At 36.0% G+C, this 20,812-nt stretch overlaps 1 protein-coding gene across 1 annotated transcript in view; it reads right to left on the bottom strand.

Annotated features, from left to right (window-relative positions):
• LOC123532120 (serine/threonine-protein kinase tousled-like 2) overlaps positions 1-18,588 on the bottom strand; it is a 43,223-nt gene extending 24,635 nt beyond the window's left edge. Inside the window, exons 1-15 of the mRNA XM_045313475.2 lie at positions 18,256-18,588; positions 16,121-16,222; positions 15,286-15,362; positions 13,237-13,353; positions 12,870-12,954; positions 12,002-12,060; positions 9,211-9,294; positions 8,424-8,510; positions 6,919-7,011; positions 6,032-6,142; positions 3,953-4,089; positions 3,450-3,584; positions 2,603-2,767; positions 1,740-1,821; positions 1,273-1,364 (exon numbers count right to left, since the gene is read on the bottom strand). Of these exons, the coding sequence (XP_045169410.1) occupies positions 1,273-1,364; positions 1,740-1,821; positions 2,603-2,767; positions 3,450-3,584; positions 3,953-4,089; positions 6,032-6,142; positions 6,919-7,011; positions 8,424-8,510; positions 9,211-9,294; positions 12,002-12,060; positions 12,870-12,954; positions 13,237-13,353; positions 15,286-15,357 (1,319 nt within the window). The 5' untranslated portion in view covers positions 15,358-15,362; positions 16,121-16,222; positions 18,256-18,588. The remainder of the gene's footprint in view (positions 1-1,272; positions 1,365-1,739; positions 1,822-2,602; positions 2,768-3,449; positions 3,585-3,952; positions 4,090-6,031; positions 6,143-6,918; positions 7,012-8,423; positions 8,511-9,210; positions 9,295-12,001; positions 12,061-12,869; positions 12,955-13,236; positions 13,354-15,285; positions 15,363-16,120; positions 16,223-18,255) is intronic.
• Between the last annotated feature and the right edge of the window lie 2,224 nt (positions 18,589-20,812).

Raw genomic sequence — 20,812 nt, forward strand, 5'->3', positions numbered from 1 at the left:
GAAAAATGAGCACATTTAAATTCAAGTAACTGATAAGAAAAAGCAGCATTTGCAGTGGAAGAGAGTAGAAAAAGTAATACTGTAAAAGCAGAAATTTTCGCAAGGGTTTAATTTTCGCTATATTTGCGAGGCCCTACATCTCGCAAAATATTTACTATTAGTGTAATTCAAATTAAAGTAGGATACCATTTTAACAATTTCGCGAATATTAAACCTTGCGAAAATACTCAAGATTTCAAATTCACGAAATTCTAACCCAGCGAAAATATGTGCTTTTACGTTAGTTGCTTTATCCAGCAGAAGCAAGTATGTACTCCACTGTGGTCACAAAATTTTAAGGCACTATTTACATTTCATCCCTAAAAAGGGAGACATCATATTTTTATTTGTTTTGCGTGATTTGTTAGATTTAGTGTCACATTAACAAAATTTAGGTCGAATGGAAACTTTTCAAGCTGTTGATGGGGCAGAAAACCCTAGGTGCCTATTCTAATATTATTTCATCACAAGTGAGCACTTTGGTTAAAGCACCAACCTTCTGCATGCCAGCTGGATTGCATACCCTCACATAAAGAATTTCTACAACCCAGGGGAGGTTTGGAACCCACCCCGGTAAAGGGCAAGTGATATGAAGTAAACAACAATCTATTCAGCCTGTTTTAAAACTGGTGGTACTGACAGTTTTTTTTATACATTTACAATTAAACAATGTGTTTCAGTTCTGTTTAACAAATTTTCAGACAAATTAACATTATCCATAAGGATAATGCTCAATTCTGTCTCACTGGAACAACATATTTATTTATTTGGGTTTTACAGCGCACCAACACAGTATAGGTTATATGGCGCCAAACAGGACTACAAATTTTGGTTCCGCATCTCATTTACAACGAAATAAAAACACGAGGTATGGAATCAAAATATGCATACCTGCTGGAATCACAGAGTTACTGCAAAACCAAGTGTTAAGACCCTATTAGTCGCCTCTTACGATCATGCAAGGGTAAGGCAGTGGTTCCAATTCTTTTCATACACAGATCGTCCCAGTACCACATGGGGCCACTGGAACAACAAGCGAAGAATACATGGCATCCCATTCAGTCACACTATGGAAACACCACTTTGCCCAGTACTGTCACCACCATCTTTATGCCAAGCACCGTAGGAGGAAGCCATTATTATCAGTTTTATGCAGTAATTGGTATGCCAAGACCATGGTTGAGTCCTGGCCTCCCTATGAGTGATAAAGCTACAGATGCACAAGAATCTTACTTTATATAATTTGCTTTCTTGTCATCCTTCCACTCTCTGTTTAACTGATGTATTTTACACGCTACATATCTTTGCTCTTTTAGATCAAAGCCCTGAAATAGAACAGCATTCATGTGTGATTTTGTTTTAAAAGTAAACATTCATTTAATGTACATGCTATAAAACTACATAGTTATATCTTGTAACTGGTAAATAATTTATGACACTATAGATTCATATTGTTTAATACATTTTTTGCTGATTAATATTCATGCACAGGGCAAAACTTTCATGAATATTCAATATCATTATCTTAAAGCAGCTATGTCATGTAAATTCTTCGTAAGGGGAATATGACTGTAGACTTTCTAAAGCGAAATACATAAACCAGTCCAGAGTACTTCTGCAGTCAACTACAATTTGTCAATAGTTTGTAAATCATCCTGTGGCTTAAAACCTTCTCTAATATTACATTGATAAACACTTACTTTATGAACTTCGCTAAATCCTCCCTTTCCAATGAGATTTAACAATAAATATCTCTCATTTAGAATTGGATGGTCTTTAAATCTGAAACAAACAAAAAACAATTCCAATTTTTATTTACTTGGTAGTTGTGAAAAAACCTTGCTGAACAAAGAAAAGTACTATCCCCATTCTTATTATCATCAGACTTTTCAGAACTTGAAATCTATCAATTCATATCAATGCCACTTTAAATCTAGCTTTGTCGATCTTGTTGTAACCACAAAATTATATGCAAATATTTTTCAACAAACTGCACTTAATTCAGCTTTTAATCACAAGTAACAGCATAAATGCATATTAAACTACAAAACCTTCCTCGTCAAAATCAGATTTATTTCAGCTGTAAAGACTGGAATATTCCTGATATTTCATAATTTGTTTTATTTATCTCTCTTGAAAAACCTAGCAATTTCAAACTTAGTCTTTCTATAAGCTACGTACAGGCTTAAGTTTCACTGCAATATCACAAGCCAAACTTAAGTTATTTATTAGATTTAATTTGTTTTTTCACACTGCACCAATACAAGTACAGGTTTTATGGCACCATAACAGGCCTTTTACACCTATTTACATCCAAATAAAAACACGAGATATTGAATTAAAACTTTGATACTTGCTTGACATTAAGTTACTGAACTAAAATAGAACACATGACACTGTCAATCAATCAGCCTCTCCACCCTTCAGCATCGCCAATCTTATAACTAACTTCAACTTTTCAAGTTAAAATTCTCTCCCCTTCACTTCAGGTAATATGAAATGCTTACGGCTGAATGGTTAATGAAAGTTTAAACAAATTTATGGATTGCAAAGTGATGGTTACCTGGAACTGTCTTCATTGTGTATGCGTTTGAGCTCACGTATATGAAGATTTCTCTCTCGTTCTAACTTTTCAAGTTCTAACTGTAAATCAACATCTTCTTTTTTAAGTGCAGCTTGCCGCAACTTCATGATGTCATCTCTTTCATAAAACTCAGGAAACGTTAACCTGTGTGGAATATAAGCACAATATTATGACATCTGATGTATAATAATTCAATTTGTTTGCACAGACTTTAAAAAAGAACATATGAAGTAAACAGCAGTGATGGTATTAAAAAAAAAAAAAAAAAAAAAAAAAAAAAAAAAAAAAAAAAAAAACAACAAAAAACTTAACAAAAATGATTTATTAAACTTGTTTTCTGATTTCCATCTATGAAACCATATTGTGCATATTTGCTCTAAACAACAAACTATTTGTACCATCTAAAACTTCATTGCAGGTTTTTTATTTACTGCTATAATTTTGCAAATCAGTCTGCAAATCTTGGGTGTTATATATTGGTTCATAATATCTGATCTGATGTTTCAATCCATGATAGATCTACATACTTGTAACATGCAATAATAATTCTAAAAACACCCACAAATTCTACCAATACATATATACAATACTCACTTTTTACAAGCAGCTAACTCAAAGGCGGAGTGTTTCAAACAGAAAAACCTCATACACCTTCATTATTATTCGATCAATAAATTAAAGAATTTCAATTGTGCCAGGTCTGAGAAAGCCGCCCTTGGTATTTTTGGAAATTAGACCCCATGAATATAAATGATTTTATAAGAGTAGTTTTCAATATTCCATAAAATAATCAGCATCAAATAAAGCTAGATATCAATAAATTTACAATTTTTCAGTTGTGCCAGGTTTAAGAAATCCGTCCTTGGTATTTTTGGATATAGTGGATGTCGGTTTTCTTTTCAGCAACAACTTCCTCTGCTTCTCTATCTCTTCTCTTTCTTGAGCTATCCGTTCTTGTTGTCTGTAGAAACAAACAGTTGATAGTTTCAGTCAATAAATTTCGACCAATTTTAAAAATCTTAACCAATGACTACAACTCAAAAAAAAAAAAAAAAGACAATGTAAAAAAAACTTTGAGATGGATTATCTAATGGTGATATTCTCCAGTCTGGCTAAATGCACATGTCTCCTATCTTGCCTTTTCACATTAAATATATTTCTCTAAGGTAAGGTAAGCCATTCTGGCAATACTTGATTAAATTTTTCAGTCCAAAACTACAGCATTTACTTTTGCCCACCCCCAAGGGGAGTTAAGCACTATACATATCATGTCAAAGTGTTGACAATTGCTGTAGCACAGTAAATCATCACTATGAAAGGTATACATACTTCATCAGATCTGTGAAGGCCCAGCCATCAACCCAATTCTCAACAAAGGTAGCTCCCTGTCTCTGTGTAACAAATTGCCCTAATCGCAGTCGGTTTTCCATACTTTTCTGCCGCGTAGTTTTCTTTTCTAAACAACTCTGAAAACATTAAGAACAAATGATACAAAATCTAACAACAGCAATTCTATCAAATACCCAACAACCAAAACTATAAACCCTTTAACAACAGTACCTACCTGTCAAACTGTCACAATATACACAAGTCACAGCAATTCCTCAAGATTTTTTTTTTACAAATTGAGCAGACTAGTCAATGTCCTCAACTGCCACTTATTTAAAGGCCATATCTCAAATCAACAAAGACTATCCAGATGGTTATCGAACTTGGCCAAAATAAAATCTGGATAAACACTGTGACTAAGTTTGGTGAGCTTTGGACAAGAACTGCTCAAGTTTTAGCATACACTGTCAATTTTAAGAAAATCAAGGATCACTACTCCTTGAGTGAATGGGACTACAAAGTTGATTCTCAACTTGTCCGAGACATCTTGCCTAGAAACCTTCTGACCAACTTTGCCGAACACTGTACAAGAACCAGATAGCGCACACTGTTAACATTAGCTATTTTGATTAACTCAAAAGCCATAACTCCACAGCCATTGTGACAATCCTGATGGTTATCAAACTTTGCCGACATATTATGCCCAGAAACATTGTGACCCAGATTGGTGAATAATTAGTAAGAACTGCTCAAGCTAAGAATGCAGACAACAATTATGGATGCAGTCAGCCTGCTGCCACAGGTGTTCCTTTTATACAGTCATTTCACATATATAAAACAAGAGCACCGACTTGCGGGTGTAGATGTTCATCTGATTTTTTTTGTCTGTATAATAGAAATATTGTCCTACCCATGATTTTCTATGTCCAAAAAGGCCATAATTCTTGCAAAAAGCAATTAGAGTTATGGTACTTGCTGCGCAGAGTCAGCTTTTAAGGGCGATTAACTGCTCCAAGTTTTAAAGCTTTGACCATAAAGGAGAAAAGTTGACCTAAACGCAAAACTTAACCAAGAAATCTGATATTTTCCAAAAGTCCAAAAAGGGCCATAATTCTTCCAAAAAGCAGGATGGAGTTATGTTTCTTGCTGTACAGAGTCAGCTTTTGATGGTGAACAAGTGTTGCAAATTTTAAAGCAATAGCTTTGTAGTTTAGGAGAAAAGCTGACCTAAACACAAACTTAACCAAGAAATCTGATATTTTCTAAGTACAAAAGGGGCCATAATTCTTGCAAAAAGCATGACGGAGTTATGTTTCTTGCTGTACAGAGTCAGCTTTTGACGGTGAACAAGTGCTGCAAGTTTCAAAGCAATAGCTTTAAATGTTTAGGAGAAAATTTGACCTAAACATAAAACTTAACCAGATCTATTTTCTAAGACCAAAAGGGGCCACAATTCTTGCAAAAAGCAGGATGGAGTTATGTTTCTTGCTGTACAGAGTCAGCTATTGACGTTGAACAAGTGTTGCAAGTTTTAAAGCAATAGCTTTGATAGTTTAAGAGAAAAGCTGACCTAAACATAAAACTTAACCAGGCAACACCGACGCCAATCAAGTGATGACAATAACTCATAATTTTTTCCAAAACAAGAGCTGTCAGTGGACAGCATGCTCGACTATTATCAGCGCTTGATAGCATAATATAAGCTATGAGTAAAACTTTAACATTACAATAAGCATATTCTAAATCAAAGGAGCCATAATTCAGTCAAAATGCTTGATAGAGTTGCCTCCTCCTTTTTACAGACTGGGGTCATGATGATAAACAAGTATGCAAAATATGAAAGCAATATCTCAATGGACTTAGAAAATATTTGGGGTGGTACCCAAACTTTTAACATTTGTGTGACGCTAACACTAACGCCGACGCCAGGGCGAGTAGGATAGCTCCCCTATTCTTCGAACAGTCGAGCTAAAAAATCAGATCAGCTTAAATGGACATGTTTTTGCTCTTAATTTTCAACTAAAGCTCTGAAATAAATTGCCTTATAATTAAAATAACCAAGATAAAGTAATGTCTTACCTTTTCTATTAATAATGTTTTGTTGACATTTAAACATTTTTGTAGATTTTCTTTATGTTTTTCAATTAATTTTTGTTGTGCAGTAAGCTGCCGTCGCAGTTCTTCATTTTGCTGGAAAAAAAAGTTGAAATTTTAAATTTCAAACAAACATAATGAAAGGCAATATATTATTTTAAGAATATTTCTTTCACTGGAAATACTTATAACGCACACTGTTTACAGTTCATTTCACATGCTTGCTGGCATAGCTAGAATTAACAAATTTAATCATGTATCAATTTTATACTAGCGGCCTCCAAATAGGGTGAACTGTATAGAATTCCATAATAAAACTGGACAGTGCGTTTTGGGTTTAATGCCTTTTTTAACAGTATTTCAGTCATGTAATGGCAGGCAGTTAACCTAACCAGTGTTCCTGGATTCTTTACCAGTACAAACCTGTTCTCCGCAAGCAACTGCCAACTTCCCCACATGAATTATCAGAGGTGGAGGACGAATGATTTCAGACAAAATGTCTTTTATCAAATCGTCACAGAGAACATACGCCCCGCCCGGGGATCGAACTCTGGACCCAGCGATCCGTAGACCAACGCTCTCCCTACTGAGCTAAGCGGGCAGGCTAAGAAGTTAACATAGCTTACTACAGCATCTTAAGAAAAGTCAAGGCCATGGGTTAATGCCTCAGTCTGATGGTAAATTTTTCTCAGTGTGACACACATATAAAGTAAACAAAGGTTTAACTCAAATTAAGGTAAGAGATTGTACACAAACTTGGATTTTTGAAATACATGATCTTCTCATTACCACTACACCTTTTGTACAAACTATATATATTTAATAGTAAACTACAAGATAGCAGATTTACACAGCTATAACTATAATTTTACCCTATTTAGGTCTTCTATTCGTTGATCTTTCTCAGCTATATCATTGGATGCCCCACTTTCTAAAGCTTTCAGCTGCATAGCAGATAACTCGGTCTGAAAAAAAATAATCAAACAGGACATTAATGAACAGTTCACATAATAAAGAATATTGGTATGTGGAATATGCTTTTTATTCATGGACTCAAACTGGCCCCTTAGTATAGGTACTGTTCTTAGACAAATTGAAAACCACTATTATATATCACAACAAGAGCTGTCTCCATAGGATGACACATGCCCCCGATGGCACTTTGAATGAATAGTTATGACTGATGTAAGAGTTTAGGACCTTTGACCTACGGACCTGGGTCTTGCGCGCGACACGTTGTCTTACTGTGGTACACATTCATGCCCAATAATTTTAAAATCCATGCATGAATGACAAAGATATGGACCGGACACGCCCATCAATGCACTATCATGAAATATGACCTTTAACGTCTAAGTGTGACCTTGACCTTTGAGCTACGGACCTGGGTCTTGCGCGCGACACGTCGTCTTACTGTGGTACACATTCATGCCAAGTTATTTGAAAATCCATCCATGGATGACAAAGATATGGACCGGACACGAATGCACTATCATGAAAAATGACCTTTAACGTCTAAGTGTGACCTTGACCTTTGAGCTACGGACCTGGGTCTTGCGCGCGACACGTCGTCTTACTGTGGTACACATTCATGCCAAGTTATTTGAAAATCCATCCATCCATGATAAAGATATGGACCAGACACGAAAATTGCGGACAGACTGACAGACGGTTCAAAAACTATATGCCTCCCTTCGGGGGCATAAAAACACTGTACCTAAATTTTTTGGGGTGTTATGTAACACTGATAAAACAAGAGCACCGCAATGCGGAGCAATATATGCCCGAAGATATGACCTTTGACCCCCAAGTGAGACCCTGACCTTGTAGCTAGCCATCCAGAACATGCGCTCTGCACATCGTCTCGATGTGGTAAACATTTGTATCAAGTTTCCTCGAAATCCTTCAAGCAGTTCAAGAGTTACAGAGCAGACACGAAACACACTCATATGATTATTGACCCAAAGTGTGACCTTGACCTTGAAGCGAGCCATCCAGAACATATGCTCTGCACATCGTCTCGATGTGGTGAACATATGTGTTGTTTCTTTGAAATCCTTCAAGGGGTTCAAGAGTTACAGAGCGGACATGAAGACGGACAGACAGACGGACACCGGGGTATAACATACGTCACTTTGGACGTATAATTATAGGCCAACTGGCAACTTTCCGGCTTTTTTATGGTGACGTAAAGCGCAAGATCCCTCCCTCCTCTGGGGAAAACGTCAAGCTTCAAAGACTTCTCTAAAACTTTCCTCACTTAAAAATTATTTTACTCCTAATATTCTACACCCAAAGCCACGTTTTGAACCTGTATCAGTGAAGGGCAAGTGATTTGAAGTAATTTAAACCAGAGAAACAGCCTACTATAACTTACCTGTATAGCTTTAGCAGAGAAGAACAAAGCTGGGTAACTGTGCATACTGTTTGAATTACTGCTCTGCGGAGATGATGCCATATACGACTGAAAACATATATAATGCTTTCTGGAATTTTGAAAAAAAAAAAAAAATTCAAATAGTAATGTATGGAAACCTACAAATATTTTAGAATCAGTCCTGAAAATACCCAACTTGGCTTTTCGCTGAGCCATCACTGAGGACTAAACTCAGCTGTAGTCAGTCTCCAATAGAATCCTTATAAAAAGATGATAAGACACTTTTGCTGTATGAACTGCACACCTGTCCTGCCTTTTTAATCTCAGTATTATTGCTTACTTTTCTTTTTTCATTGGGTGTAAAGTCACACCGACACAATTACAGGTCAAATGGAAACTTTCAAGCTTTTCATGGAAGAAGACCCAAGGCACCCCTCTGGATATTATTTCATCAAGAGCTGGCAGCTGGGTAGAACCATCGACCTTCTGTAAGCCAGGTGGATGGTTTCTTTGCATGAAGAATCACTGCTTAAAACTAGAGACCTATTTCATTTCACCCCCGATGACCCAGTAATATATTCATCAGTGATTTTATCGAGGGTAACATCCTGACCATGTTTCATAAAGACTGGGCCAAAATTATTACCACCAGCCTGTTAAACAGTCAAACTGTTGACAACACTTGCCGAATATGTGGCTATCAGGCAATGGAGACAGAACAGTCAAAATAGCTCGCCTTGAGCACTAGGTGAGCTAAAACTGACAAGAGAATATGCGGATAACTTACATATTGAACACCTTGGGGTGAGGGTGACTTGGTGCCTATGGTAGAGACACACTGCTGACTACGACTAGGAGACTGGCATTGTTGCTGAAATAATAGAAAGAAGTGTAAAAAGAATTACCGCACAAAGGTCAAAGTCAAACTTTGAAGTTCAACCATTCTGATACTGTTAAAACAATAAGGCTTGCAATCCTTACTTTAACAAAAAAATGTTCTGTATTCATTATATTTCCCTGTATTTCCTAACATTCCCTGATTATCTTCCTTGTCCTTATCTAACATCATTTCATGTACACAACCATACTGTATGTTGAATAACTGCCTATACATGTAGTTCAGGTGGTTAAAACTAAACACTGAATAATGACAAGGAAGAGGCAGTTAATACTCAATACTGAATGAACAAAAAGGAAATTATCAGAAAATACTGTTGCTGCTAACTTTCCAATATTGTGAAACCATTACTTTTCATGGCGGACGAAAATAATATCAAATCCTAGCGAACCACTAAAATTTACATTCAGATTCAAAAGTTGAAATTCATGAGATTTCCCTTCTAGTACCAACCATAGAATTTCATGCATGATTCCATAGGATGATAGCGTTAATCTGCGACTGAATTAGCCAAAGAAACAAAAAACAGGGTCATGAAGGCCCTGTATCGCTCACCTGACCTATTGACCAAAAAATCATCAACATTAATTCTGTCCAAGTTTCATTAAGATATGGTCATAAATGTGGCCTCTAGAGTGTTAACTAACTTTTCCTTTGATTTGACCGGGTGACCTAGTTTCTGACCCCACATGACCCAGATTCGTACTTGACCTAAAGATTATCAAGGTTAACATTCTGACCAATTTTCATGAAGATACAGTCATAAAATAAAATGTGGCCTCTAGAGTGTTAACAGGCTTTTCCTTTGATTTGACTTGGTGACTTAGTTTTTGACCCCACCCGACCCAGATTTAAATCTGACCTAAAGATCATCAACATTAACATTCTGACCATGTTTCATTAAGATACGGTCATAAATGTGGCTTCTACAGTGTTAACTAGCTTTTCCTTTGATTTGACCTGGTGACCTAGTTTTTGGCCCCATCTGACCCAGATTTAAAGCTGACCTAAAGATCATCAAGATTAACATTCCGACCAAGTTTCATTAAGATATGGTCATAAATGTAGCCTCTAAAGTGCTAACTAACTTTTCCTTTGATTTGATCCTTTGACCTAATTTTTGACCCCACATGACCCAGGTTCGAACTTGACCTAAAGATCATCAAGATTAACATTCTGACAAAGTTTCATGAAAATAAAGTCAAAAATGCAGCCTCCAGAGTGTTAACAAGCTTTTCCTTTGATATGACCAAATGACCTAGTTTTTGACCCCACCTGATCTAGATTTGAACCTGACCTAAAGATCATCAAGATTAACATTCTGACCAAGTTTCATTAAGATATGGTCATAAATGTGACCTCTACAGTGTTAACAAGCTTTTCCTTTGATTTGACCTGGTGACCTAGTATTTGACCCAAGATGACCCAATATCGAACTCGTCTAAGATTTTATTGAGGGTAACATTCTGACCAAGTTTCATTAAGATTGGGCCTCTAGCGGGTTAACAGTCAAATTTTTGACGACGGATGGACGGACGACGACACAGGATGATCACAAAAGCTCACCTTGAGCACTTTGTGCTCAGGTGAGCTAAAAATGCAAACCAAAACTATAGCTGCTTTTGAGAAAATGTCTCCCACAACTGCCTAATCATCTGAATAGCAAGTCTGTCTTTATATTGAGGGCTGAGCGCGAAACTATTGTATCTTGTTCTTTATTTGTATACAGTTACAATAGTTTCGCGCTCAGCCCACAAATTATACTGTTTACTCACAGAAAATATACCTTTGATAGTTTTGGAGTAAGTTTTGGAGTAAGCGGCCTATCGGTGAGTTTTGGCGTAAGTGACCTATTGGTAATTCAAGGGCCATAATCCCGAAGTGCCTGGGCTGATTTCGCTAGTTATCGAACTTGGCCCGAGGACTTATTGGCAAACACATTTTGTTCAAGTTTGGCGAAGATCGGATAAGAAATATTCGACTTCAGAGTGTGGACAAGATATACGACAGACGGACACACAAACCGGAGTAAATCAATACGTCTCCCGCCACACAGTGGTGCGGGAGACATAATTTGCTTATTAGCACCATAGATTTCTCTTAATCAGGGACTGAATAGCCAAAAAAATATGCAAACCAAAATTTGGTTAATTTAAGACCTGTTTGTTTTCTACTTGCTTATTTTACATAATAAAATATGTTTAAATGTGTCATGACAATGTATATAATGTGGCAACTATGTATGCAAAGTCTCTCTATGCGGCACATTCTTGAAAGAACAAGAGCTGTCACTAATGGTGACAAATGCCCCCTGCAGCGCCTTTACCTTTGACCTGGTGACCCCAAAGTTAGTAGGGGTCGTGACCTCAACAAGTACTATCGGCATGTGAAGTTTGAAGGTCCTGGGTGCAGTGGTTCGCGAGTAAAGTGTCTTCATGCAAAAAGTTAACGTTGTGACGAACAAACTAATGGACGGACAGTTGAAAACTAATATGCCTCCCTTCAGGGACATAACAAAGATTCAAATGCTGGCTTAATTGTGCACACAAGACAATCATCAAATTAAGAATCACCTGTCCCTCATTTTAAATCACTTTAGGATTTTTTTTTCACTGAAAGCTAAATCATTAACAACATATAAAATGCAGTTTACAAATATAAGCTATTCTTAAGAAATTACCTTAAAATACTCATTGATTTTCTTTCCATTTGCTTCTGGTCTTCCGGTTTTCGCCAGAACTGTAAATAAATAGAACTACACATTGCAAGTGCAGCAATTTTAAAATGAACACGTATCTTCTACTACAGGGCACCATTTTACACATTACAATGAAATGTGCAAAACAAACCACTGACTCAATATACTCTTTAGTTGGCTAACAATCAACTGCGAAATCATTTAATTTTATGGTTTTGATCAAAATGGCTATTTCCCGGGGACATGTACTTTAATTTCAATTTCTGAATAGGAAATGAAAGGGAAGTTTACTTGTTCAATGAGATTCAATTTTGTAGATCAATTTGTTTTGTTTTTATTGAGTTTAACATCTCATCCACACAATTATAGGTCACAGGACGACTTTCAAGCTTTAATGGTAGAGGAAGACCCAACTGGTGCATAATTTCATTCAGTGCGGGCACTTGTGTAGAATCACCAACCATCCTTCATAGATTGACTAAACCATGAATATTATTCTCCAACAAATACTAACTATTTCACAGTATCCTGTCTAAACATTTTACTGGGAGATCTAACAGGTCATTATCAGTGTAAGTTTCAACTATTTCTGTACTTGAAAATAGAACTGTATAATCCATTTGATATTTTAATCTCAAGTTGCAATTTGTTGTTGAACACACTGAACTTTTCCTAAATCCAATAATTTCTAAAGCTAATTACCACCCTGAAATGTTAAGTAGAGATGTGTTTTAGCTCGTCCCACACAATATGGGAAAATGTACAGAAAGAAAAAATATTATAGCTTTCTCTCCCATTTCCAACTAAGTGGCTGTAAGCACAAAGAAGAAGTTTCTAGGTCTAAACTTACGTGAACCATCATGATTGCTGTCACTGTTTGTTGGTTTCCTTTTTCTCTTTCTCTCGGATGGTGTTCTCTTTTCTGGAGTGTGGATCTGAAATTGCACATAAACACAGATATAAGTATTTTTCTGAAAGACTGACTCCTGACTTAATGTCTCCAATTTTCAGTCAACACCCCTTAGAATAATAAATGGTATTGCCCAAACTGAATGAAGGACTAGTCCATTTCAGAAATTCAGCTGGGTAAAGGTTAAAGTTGAATAGATAATGAAAGCTAAACAGTCGCACACAGAACATCATATTAGATTCAAGTGGGAAAGACCGTTGAATGAATGTGGTCCCTATAAAAGGTCTTATATAAAACTCTGACTAACCTCCTGCTCCTCCCGATCCAGGGAGCCTCCACTCATATTACTGTTACTTTCACTGGGCATCGGTACTTGTTGTTGTGACATCACATTCATTTGTGGTGGTATATTCAAAGGCTGAAACTAAAAAAGATTTAAAACTATTAAAACCCATTCTCTATTAAGTAGTTAACAACCAATTAATATGTTGACCAGTAAACATATCATCCTGTACCCATTTACCATATTCTACCAGCTGCCTCATTTTGAAATTTAATCCCAAGCTGAATTCTATCATTGTTCTAATTTGATTTCAATTCAAACTGAAACATCCCTGTTTTTTATTATGACTAAAAGAGAATTTATCATGTTCAAACAATGAATCTCCATGTTAATTGGCCAACATCTTATCTTCAAGTGTCGATATATCACTGTCACCTTTTACATTATGAAAGAAATACAATTCTCAAGAATGCGTTGCTTTAACAGGTTGTCAGAATAAACAATCATTCTTCCATCTTGAGGTAAGTTTGTTTGTTTTGTTGGGTTTAATGTCGCACTGACACATTTCAGGTCATATGGCGACTTTCCAGCTTTGATGGTGGATGAAGACCCCATGTGCCACTCTGTGCATTATTTCATCATGGGTGGGCACGTGGGTAGAACCACCAACCTTCCGTAAGTCAGCTGGATGGCTTCCACACATGAAGAAAATCTTGAGGTAAGGAAGTTGCCAAACCTGATATGTAAAAATCCTTAAAACTTTACTGCTTTTTATATAATTTACTGATTCTCTCTAAAGATGTGCTTCAATGTAACTGTACATTTGTTGGGTTTAACGTCACACAGACACAATCATAGGTCATATGGCAACTTTCAGTTTTTGATGATGGAGGAAGACCTCAGGTGCCAATCTGTGCATTATTTTATCACAGGCTGGTGCCTGGGAGGAACAAAAGATTCCATAAGCCAGCTGGATGGCTTACTGACATGATGAATTTAGCACCCCAAGCAAGGCCCGAACCCACGTCAGTGAAGGGCAAATGATTTGAAGTCAGTGACTTTAACCACTCGGCCATGGAGGCCTCGTATAACACTGACCTTCCATAAGCCGCTGAAGAACTCTACGCCAAGAGCGAGGCTTGAATTAACATTGCTGAGGAGCAAGTGATTTGAAGTCAGCCATGGAGGCCTTCGTTACTGTACAAGCACAGTCATTATTTCATTAGACTATGCCATGCTCCTCACAAACAGGTTGGAATAAAATTTGGCAAATCAAATATTTCTTCCAGACCACCTGGTCATTTATATATTCTACCATAATGTTCGCCTTTCAAATCTAGCTAGACATCTTTTGATGATTTTGAAGTCATTTATCTTCTTAGAATTAGTATGCCAGTGCCCACATGATCTTTTCAGTATGATTTATAAATAAAAAGAAAGTGGAAAGTGAAAGACATGCTATATTCACACAACTTTTTACTGAAAGCTATTGAAGTATGAATTTCATAGTCTTAGCATCAGAGCCTTAAATAAAATGTGTGTTTCCCCTTCATCTATCTCGCCACATTAATTGCCACTAACTTAAAATATGTTAATGCAAGTATTCAAACAATATTGTTTCTCAGGAGTATGGTTCTAACTCTAAAAGAAACCCATGTCTTCAGTTTTGTTATTTTCAATCACATTGATGAATCAGAATACAAATATATTACAAACTGAAAATTTGACTAAATATGCAATTAGCATAGACTAATTTTATACCACAAATTATTTTTGTAAGTGTTTGTGCATTGGAAATTCATGAACATAAAAAGAATTATATGAGCCGCACTATGAGAAAACTAATATAGTGCATTTGTGACCAGCATGGATCCAGACCAGCTTGCGCTGATGCGCAGGCTGGTCTGGATCCATGCTGGTCGCAAATGCACTATGTTGGTTTTCCCATGGTGCGGCTCATATATTTATATTATTAAAAAGATATTTTCCATTCCTATCCTGTTTCCAATGTTACAGGTCGCAGAGGGGGAAACAAAGATACTTTTAAGAACAAGACTGGACCATAATACATACCCTCCCATAAAACCTTGCTTCTAACAATTCTGCCTTTCTCGGATCCAATCCACCTAGGTTTACATTGTCCATTGTAACTGAAAAAATTAAAGAAAATGGTGAATTCATTTGATCATCAAATAGAATTTTTCTGAAGTTCTTCATAAGAATTAGTCTCTGAAGCATGAAGAGTGCTTGTACAAGCAAGAACCTCAAAAGTTGATTGAAACATTGTGCAAAATAAGTAAACTCTGAAAATGATGACATATATATAAATTTACGAATTTCCATTTTTACTGATTTGGCTGGCTGCTTGCTGCCATTCATGACTGTAATTGTTAAAAGCTGAATCTACATCTGGGACATACTGCAGAACAATCAATAGATTATATCTATTAACTTTATTCATGCATGTTGTTTGAGAATGAGTCAATGAGAAACAACAAATATACTACGAAGACACAGTCTGCTTAAAAAAATCATACCAATGAAAAGCAGAACTTTTAAACAAGTGAAGGACCTTCCTCAGCTAATTTAGGCACTTTGTCAACCCAGGGTCTTAATAGAAAGAAACTGCCCAAATACCAGAGGTTTTTTTTAATTCCGTTTTCCAGTTTGTATCTTTGATGTCAAAAACATGTTCACAACATGTCACTAGTCATGTTTTAGCAGTCTTAAATCATGTAACACTATGTATAAACCAGTGAGTGTTTTAACCTTTTGAAAGGTGTTGACAGAATGTTTGGCATCTACTTAATAGGTTTGCAAGTATCCACCAAATAGTGAGAATATATGCTCCTTCAGAACACAGTTCTAAGCCCTACACTTAGAATGCCCATGTTATGAATATACTTACAATTTATCAGCCTGTCTATGTACGCCGGCTTCAAACTATACAACCATTCTATGTGTACAGTTCTTCATCAACAAACATGTAAAACCATCTTTCCACAAACCTCTGGAAAATAGGAAAAATATCACTGATTTAAACAAAAAACTCTACAACAGATCGACTTTAAACTGTGAAAACATTTAAACTGCTATTTGACATGTTCTAAAATACTCTAGTAGACAAAACAAGCATTTTAATATTGACAAACATTACGTTCTGGGTGAAGACCATCATTTAGCAACAGGTTCAATCAATGACATATTCAAGAAAAAGTTTTGAAAGCACAGGTATAATTTGGCAAATATGGAAAAAGTCTTCTAAAGGTTAGTAGTGTTTAAGGATGAGCAAAATCATAGAGATACTTAAATTGTCAGTTAGAACATGCCCAATAGGTTAAACGATACTGTCACTGAAACACGCTTTAAAACCTAGGAAAAGTTCTCAATCCCAAGTTTTCTTTGACTTGAACCCAGAGATCTGGAAAGTTGGAAAAAAATGGCCGGACATTCAGTCCAGCAGTGCCTAACCAAATAAGTGTCAGTGCGCCGCCTATGTTGCTTTTCTCCATCATATACGAGCCAGGTGTGAGTTTTACTTTTAGTCCATTTCTCGTTGCATGTTCGGTCAACCCTCTTATTTATTCTTTTCACAACAATTGTTGGGCGTCAATTTACGTTTCCTTCCCAGTTCTGCCCCAGCGCAGTAAGTTAGTGACGCCATTATAATGTGTTTTCTCAGATGTTGCGGTTCTCGGGGGTACGATAAATGCCGGTCAGTCGGACCACATCCGGATTAAGAATAGGTAGACTGCATCAAAATTTTCCAGTCATGTCGGTCAGACCGACGAATTTCCGAAAGTCTGTGAACCCATAATTTTACTAACCATAGTCTTGAACACAGTCTTCAAAATGCTAATTTTGCTTATGAATTTTTCCATGCATCTCCTGACAGAGACTGTATCCAGTGCTTTTTTTTCAGTACTGGAGGTAGCGGGTATTTTGTCAATGACGGGAGGAAAACGTATATATTGGAGACTGGAATGGAAATAACCCCCAAAATTATGGTCCTGGCAAAAAATTCTTTTACATTTTAACATGCAAGAACTTTTTTAATGAATGTCACTGCATTTCAAACATCTGAGCAGTAGTCAACTAGTTTCCGTACACGAAAGTAAGCCGTTAAAATATAAACTAATAATAAAGTATGCTCGCATTATTCATGTTTTGTGTAAATCCTTTAGCACTGGCATAAACTGTTTGCAAAGATAACTTAGGTGCTTCTTCAAGTATTTCATGAGTTTAAAACATGCAGATCTAGACACAGCTTATATGGAGCACTGTAAGGAGGTTGAATGCTGCAAAGAGGTCTTCCCCTTGATGTCTAACTGAAGAAAATACATATATGATTATTCATCCTCCAACATTTGATTCATCTGCAAACAAAGGTTTAAGATATCTGTGGATATCAGTTAAATTCTACTGAGGAATCCATGAGAACTTGTCATAACAGGGATAAGGTTATCCGTTAATTGAATGCGTTTTAACAGAAACAACAATGCTAGTGAACTGAAAATAAACTGTAAAGAAAACAAATAAAAGATTCCAGAAATAAATTGTACAATAATTGCCTAGCATGCTTATTTTTTCATAAAAACTCACAAACTGTATGATTTCAGTTTGTTCTGCTAATATTATTCTTTTTGCAGAATAAACTTGTGTTGTTCAAATGTAAATAACTTAGAGATGCTGGGTCAAGGTCAAACAGATAAATAAAATAGCTTTCTGATACAATATGCACGTCCAGTAAAACACACAATTTTGCTGTAGTTGGCACTTTTACAGGAATTTCTGGCCATATTTGGGAAAATTACCTTGTAGATATGCTAAAATTTGAAGAGCATCGGGGCTACTTGCATGATTTTCAACCACAAATATCATAACATAAGTCCTTGCTGTCAAATAACACAATCCAAACATTAGATCAAATGCGTTATCAACCAGTTGTTGCAGGGCACTGTACGTTGACTTTTTACTCAGCGGAAAAACATGGCGGGTCACAAAATATTTGCATTAACAAAACACAAAAATAAGCATAGTTACCTGCTACATAGCTGTAATCTTTCATAAATCACAAGTTAAATGCTCGATCTCACTGTCTGCAAAGTCACACAATTTTCTTTCTCAAAATGGCGACGTAATTAGCGAACAAAAATGGTCAATTTTTCCCTTTACTTCGTTGTTGATGCTCGACCTGTGACGTCACATATGCACTCTGCAGCGCGCGATGTGTCGGGATAATTGTTTAATTGATTAGTTACTTATTGATTTTTAATCAATGTCCACCTATCAAAATAAATCAGAAGATGCACTGATTTTGACTCGCTGATTCACATAAAAGAGAAGATAAAAGATTTTTACATTTTTTTTTCAATACACGGGTCTTCGGAATATATCGGACATGTACATGAAACCAATCTCTATTCCCGCCCAAGATGTTGACTATGTAGTGTGTACATGTTGTACTTTGATGGAAATTGTGTCCTGCTAACAAATAAAACATTGGTCCGTTTTATGCATGAAGTAACATAATCTTACACGGGAACGTAGCCGGATGACAGAGCTTTTTTTTTATAGGCGTGTGGGGCGGGGAGTATTTAAATCACCGACATTGGCGTAGCTCTTTGCAGGCACCGCTGGTGCCTATATAACTTTACCCACATTTGTAGAGCTTAATACTTAAATTAAAGGGACGTGTGCTAGCGAAAATAGGAGAAATTTCCACTACAGTTACAGAATATCGCATCTCCATGCATTAATTATAATAATTACTGATGCGCGAGCAAAGCATTTATGTATTAGCTTTTAGCTTTGTACAAGGAAAAACAGTAAAAAAATATGCTCGACATTTTTTTAGGGTGAGGAGTGTGTGACGGAAGTGAGAGGGTGGGGTAGTGAAAAGGGCGCTGCAGTCGCTCAGGTCGGTTTTAAGAAAAAATATGAATTTAAGGGACTCTAGATGATCTTTCTTTCATACAAGCGTTAGGTTATATGAACACAAGTTTTTGTTTAATTATGTTAAAATGCGAACTCAAGAAAAAAACATATGCCCGATTTTTTGCCACCAAGGCAACAAAAACTGGGGTAACTGGGACACTTAAAGAAACACTGTTGAGTAATATTTTAGAAAGACAAAATATAAACTTGATTTATTGATATTTCAGTATGCGCAAACTATATAATATAGGACGAATATAAACTTTTACAAATACCTGATAACATGTGATTAACTATAAATTAATTAAACATTGGTCAAGTGTCCCAAGTTACCCCAGTTGGGGTAACTTGGGACATTTCAGTTTTATTAGAATTTATGTATATTACAGTCGCATTTATGACAAATGAAACCATTCATGTCCACAGACCAAAAAAGAATTCTAAACTGAAAATATAGCTCAGTATTAATTACAATTTATGACTGTTTTGTAAAACAAGGGTGCATAAAGAAATCAATTTGTCCTTTTTTTGCCTAAATTATGTCATTATTTGTTTCAATATATGCTTATTATATAAATCGTTTAAAATAAAAAATGTTATAAGTGTAAATAACTATGTATGAATTAAACATAAACTTGACATAATCCATTATGTACTTATATATGTGATTTTTACACTTGAAACTGATCAAAATTTTAAACAGTCTTAAAACATAGATTTTATCAAATATTAACGGGACAATTAAAATGTGTGTCTTTAAGGACATTATTTAGCTTTTTGCATACAGGAAGACTCGGGGAGGAGGGGATGAGATATGAGGGGAATGAAGGTAGAGTTAAGGAGATCTAGAGTGACACATGGGCATACGTTCTCGGAAACTATTGGCAACTGTACCTAAAATGTGTTGTCTGGCCAATATTTGGTGTTTGCTTTAGCCTGAATATTTGACACAATGTCATCTTTTAAAGGAGTAATTAACTGAAAGAACTACCATGTTGGCTTGACTGTCAGTTGGTTCCTGCGCTTCACCTAGTATAAATACTACTTATTAATATAAGATTTGCCGGCAGTTTCTTTAAACATGAAAGAAATATCAGTACTAGCGTATTAGACTATGAAAAATTCTAAACTCACCAGATTTTACGCGGAATGAGTGGGAGGGGTTCACGGAACGATCTCCCTTTAAATAAACTTATGTGACTAAACAGTGAGTTAGATCATGTAAACTTGGTATCGGGTAGAAAATTCAGTAGTTGCACCAGAGTTAAGCTAATATATATTATGACCACGCCTGTGAACTAGTGGTATACTTACAAAATATCAGAGTTGCATCATTACTAGACTTTCTTTTCTATTTTCATTTCATTCGTGGAAAAAGATTAAAAGTTGACAATTTATAGTGGTTATGTCCAGTTATGTACAACATTTTATGTACTGTCCATTGTAGCATATCCCCTTTTTCTTCCAGCATCCAGTTTTTTAAAAAATAAAATCATGGAGAACTTTGTTCTTAACGACAGTGTCCCACTTGCCCGAATACATTAGGGTAAGTGGGACACTTTTGAAAAGGAATGTTAAAAAATAAAGTATGTTGTAATTTCTCAAAAACAAATCTCATTGTATGAAACAGTAATGTGATCCCTACAGTTTTGCAACTCTTCCC

This window comes from Mercenaria mercenaria, chromosome 11, assembly GCF_021730395.1.
Source record: "Mercenaria mercenaria strain notata chromosome 11, MADL_Memer_1, whole genome shotgun sequence".
Lineage (NCBI taxonomy): Eukaryota > Metazoa > Mollusca > Bivalvia > Venerida > Veneridae > Mercenaria > Mercenaria mercenaria.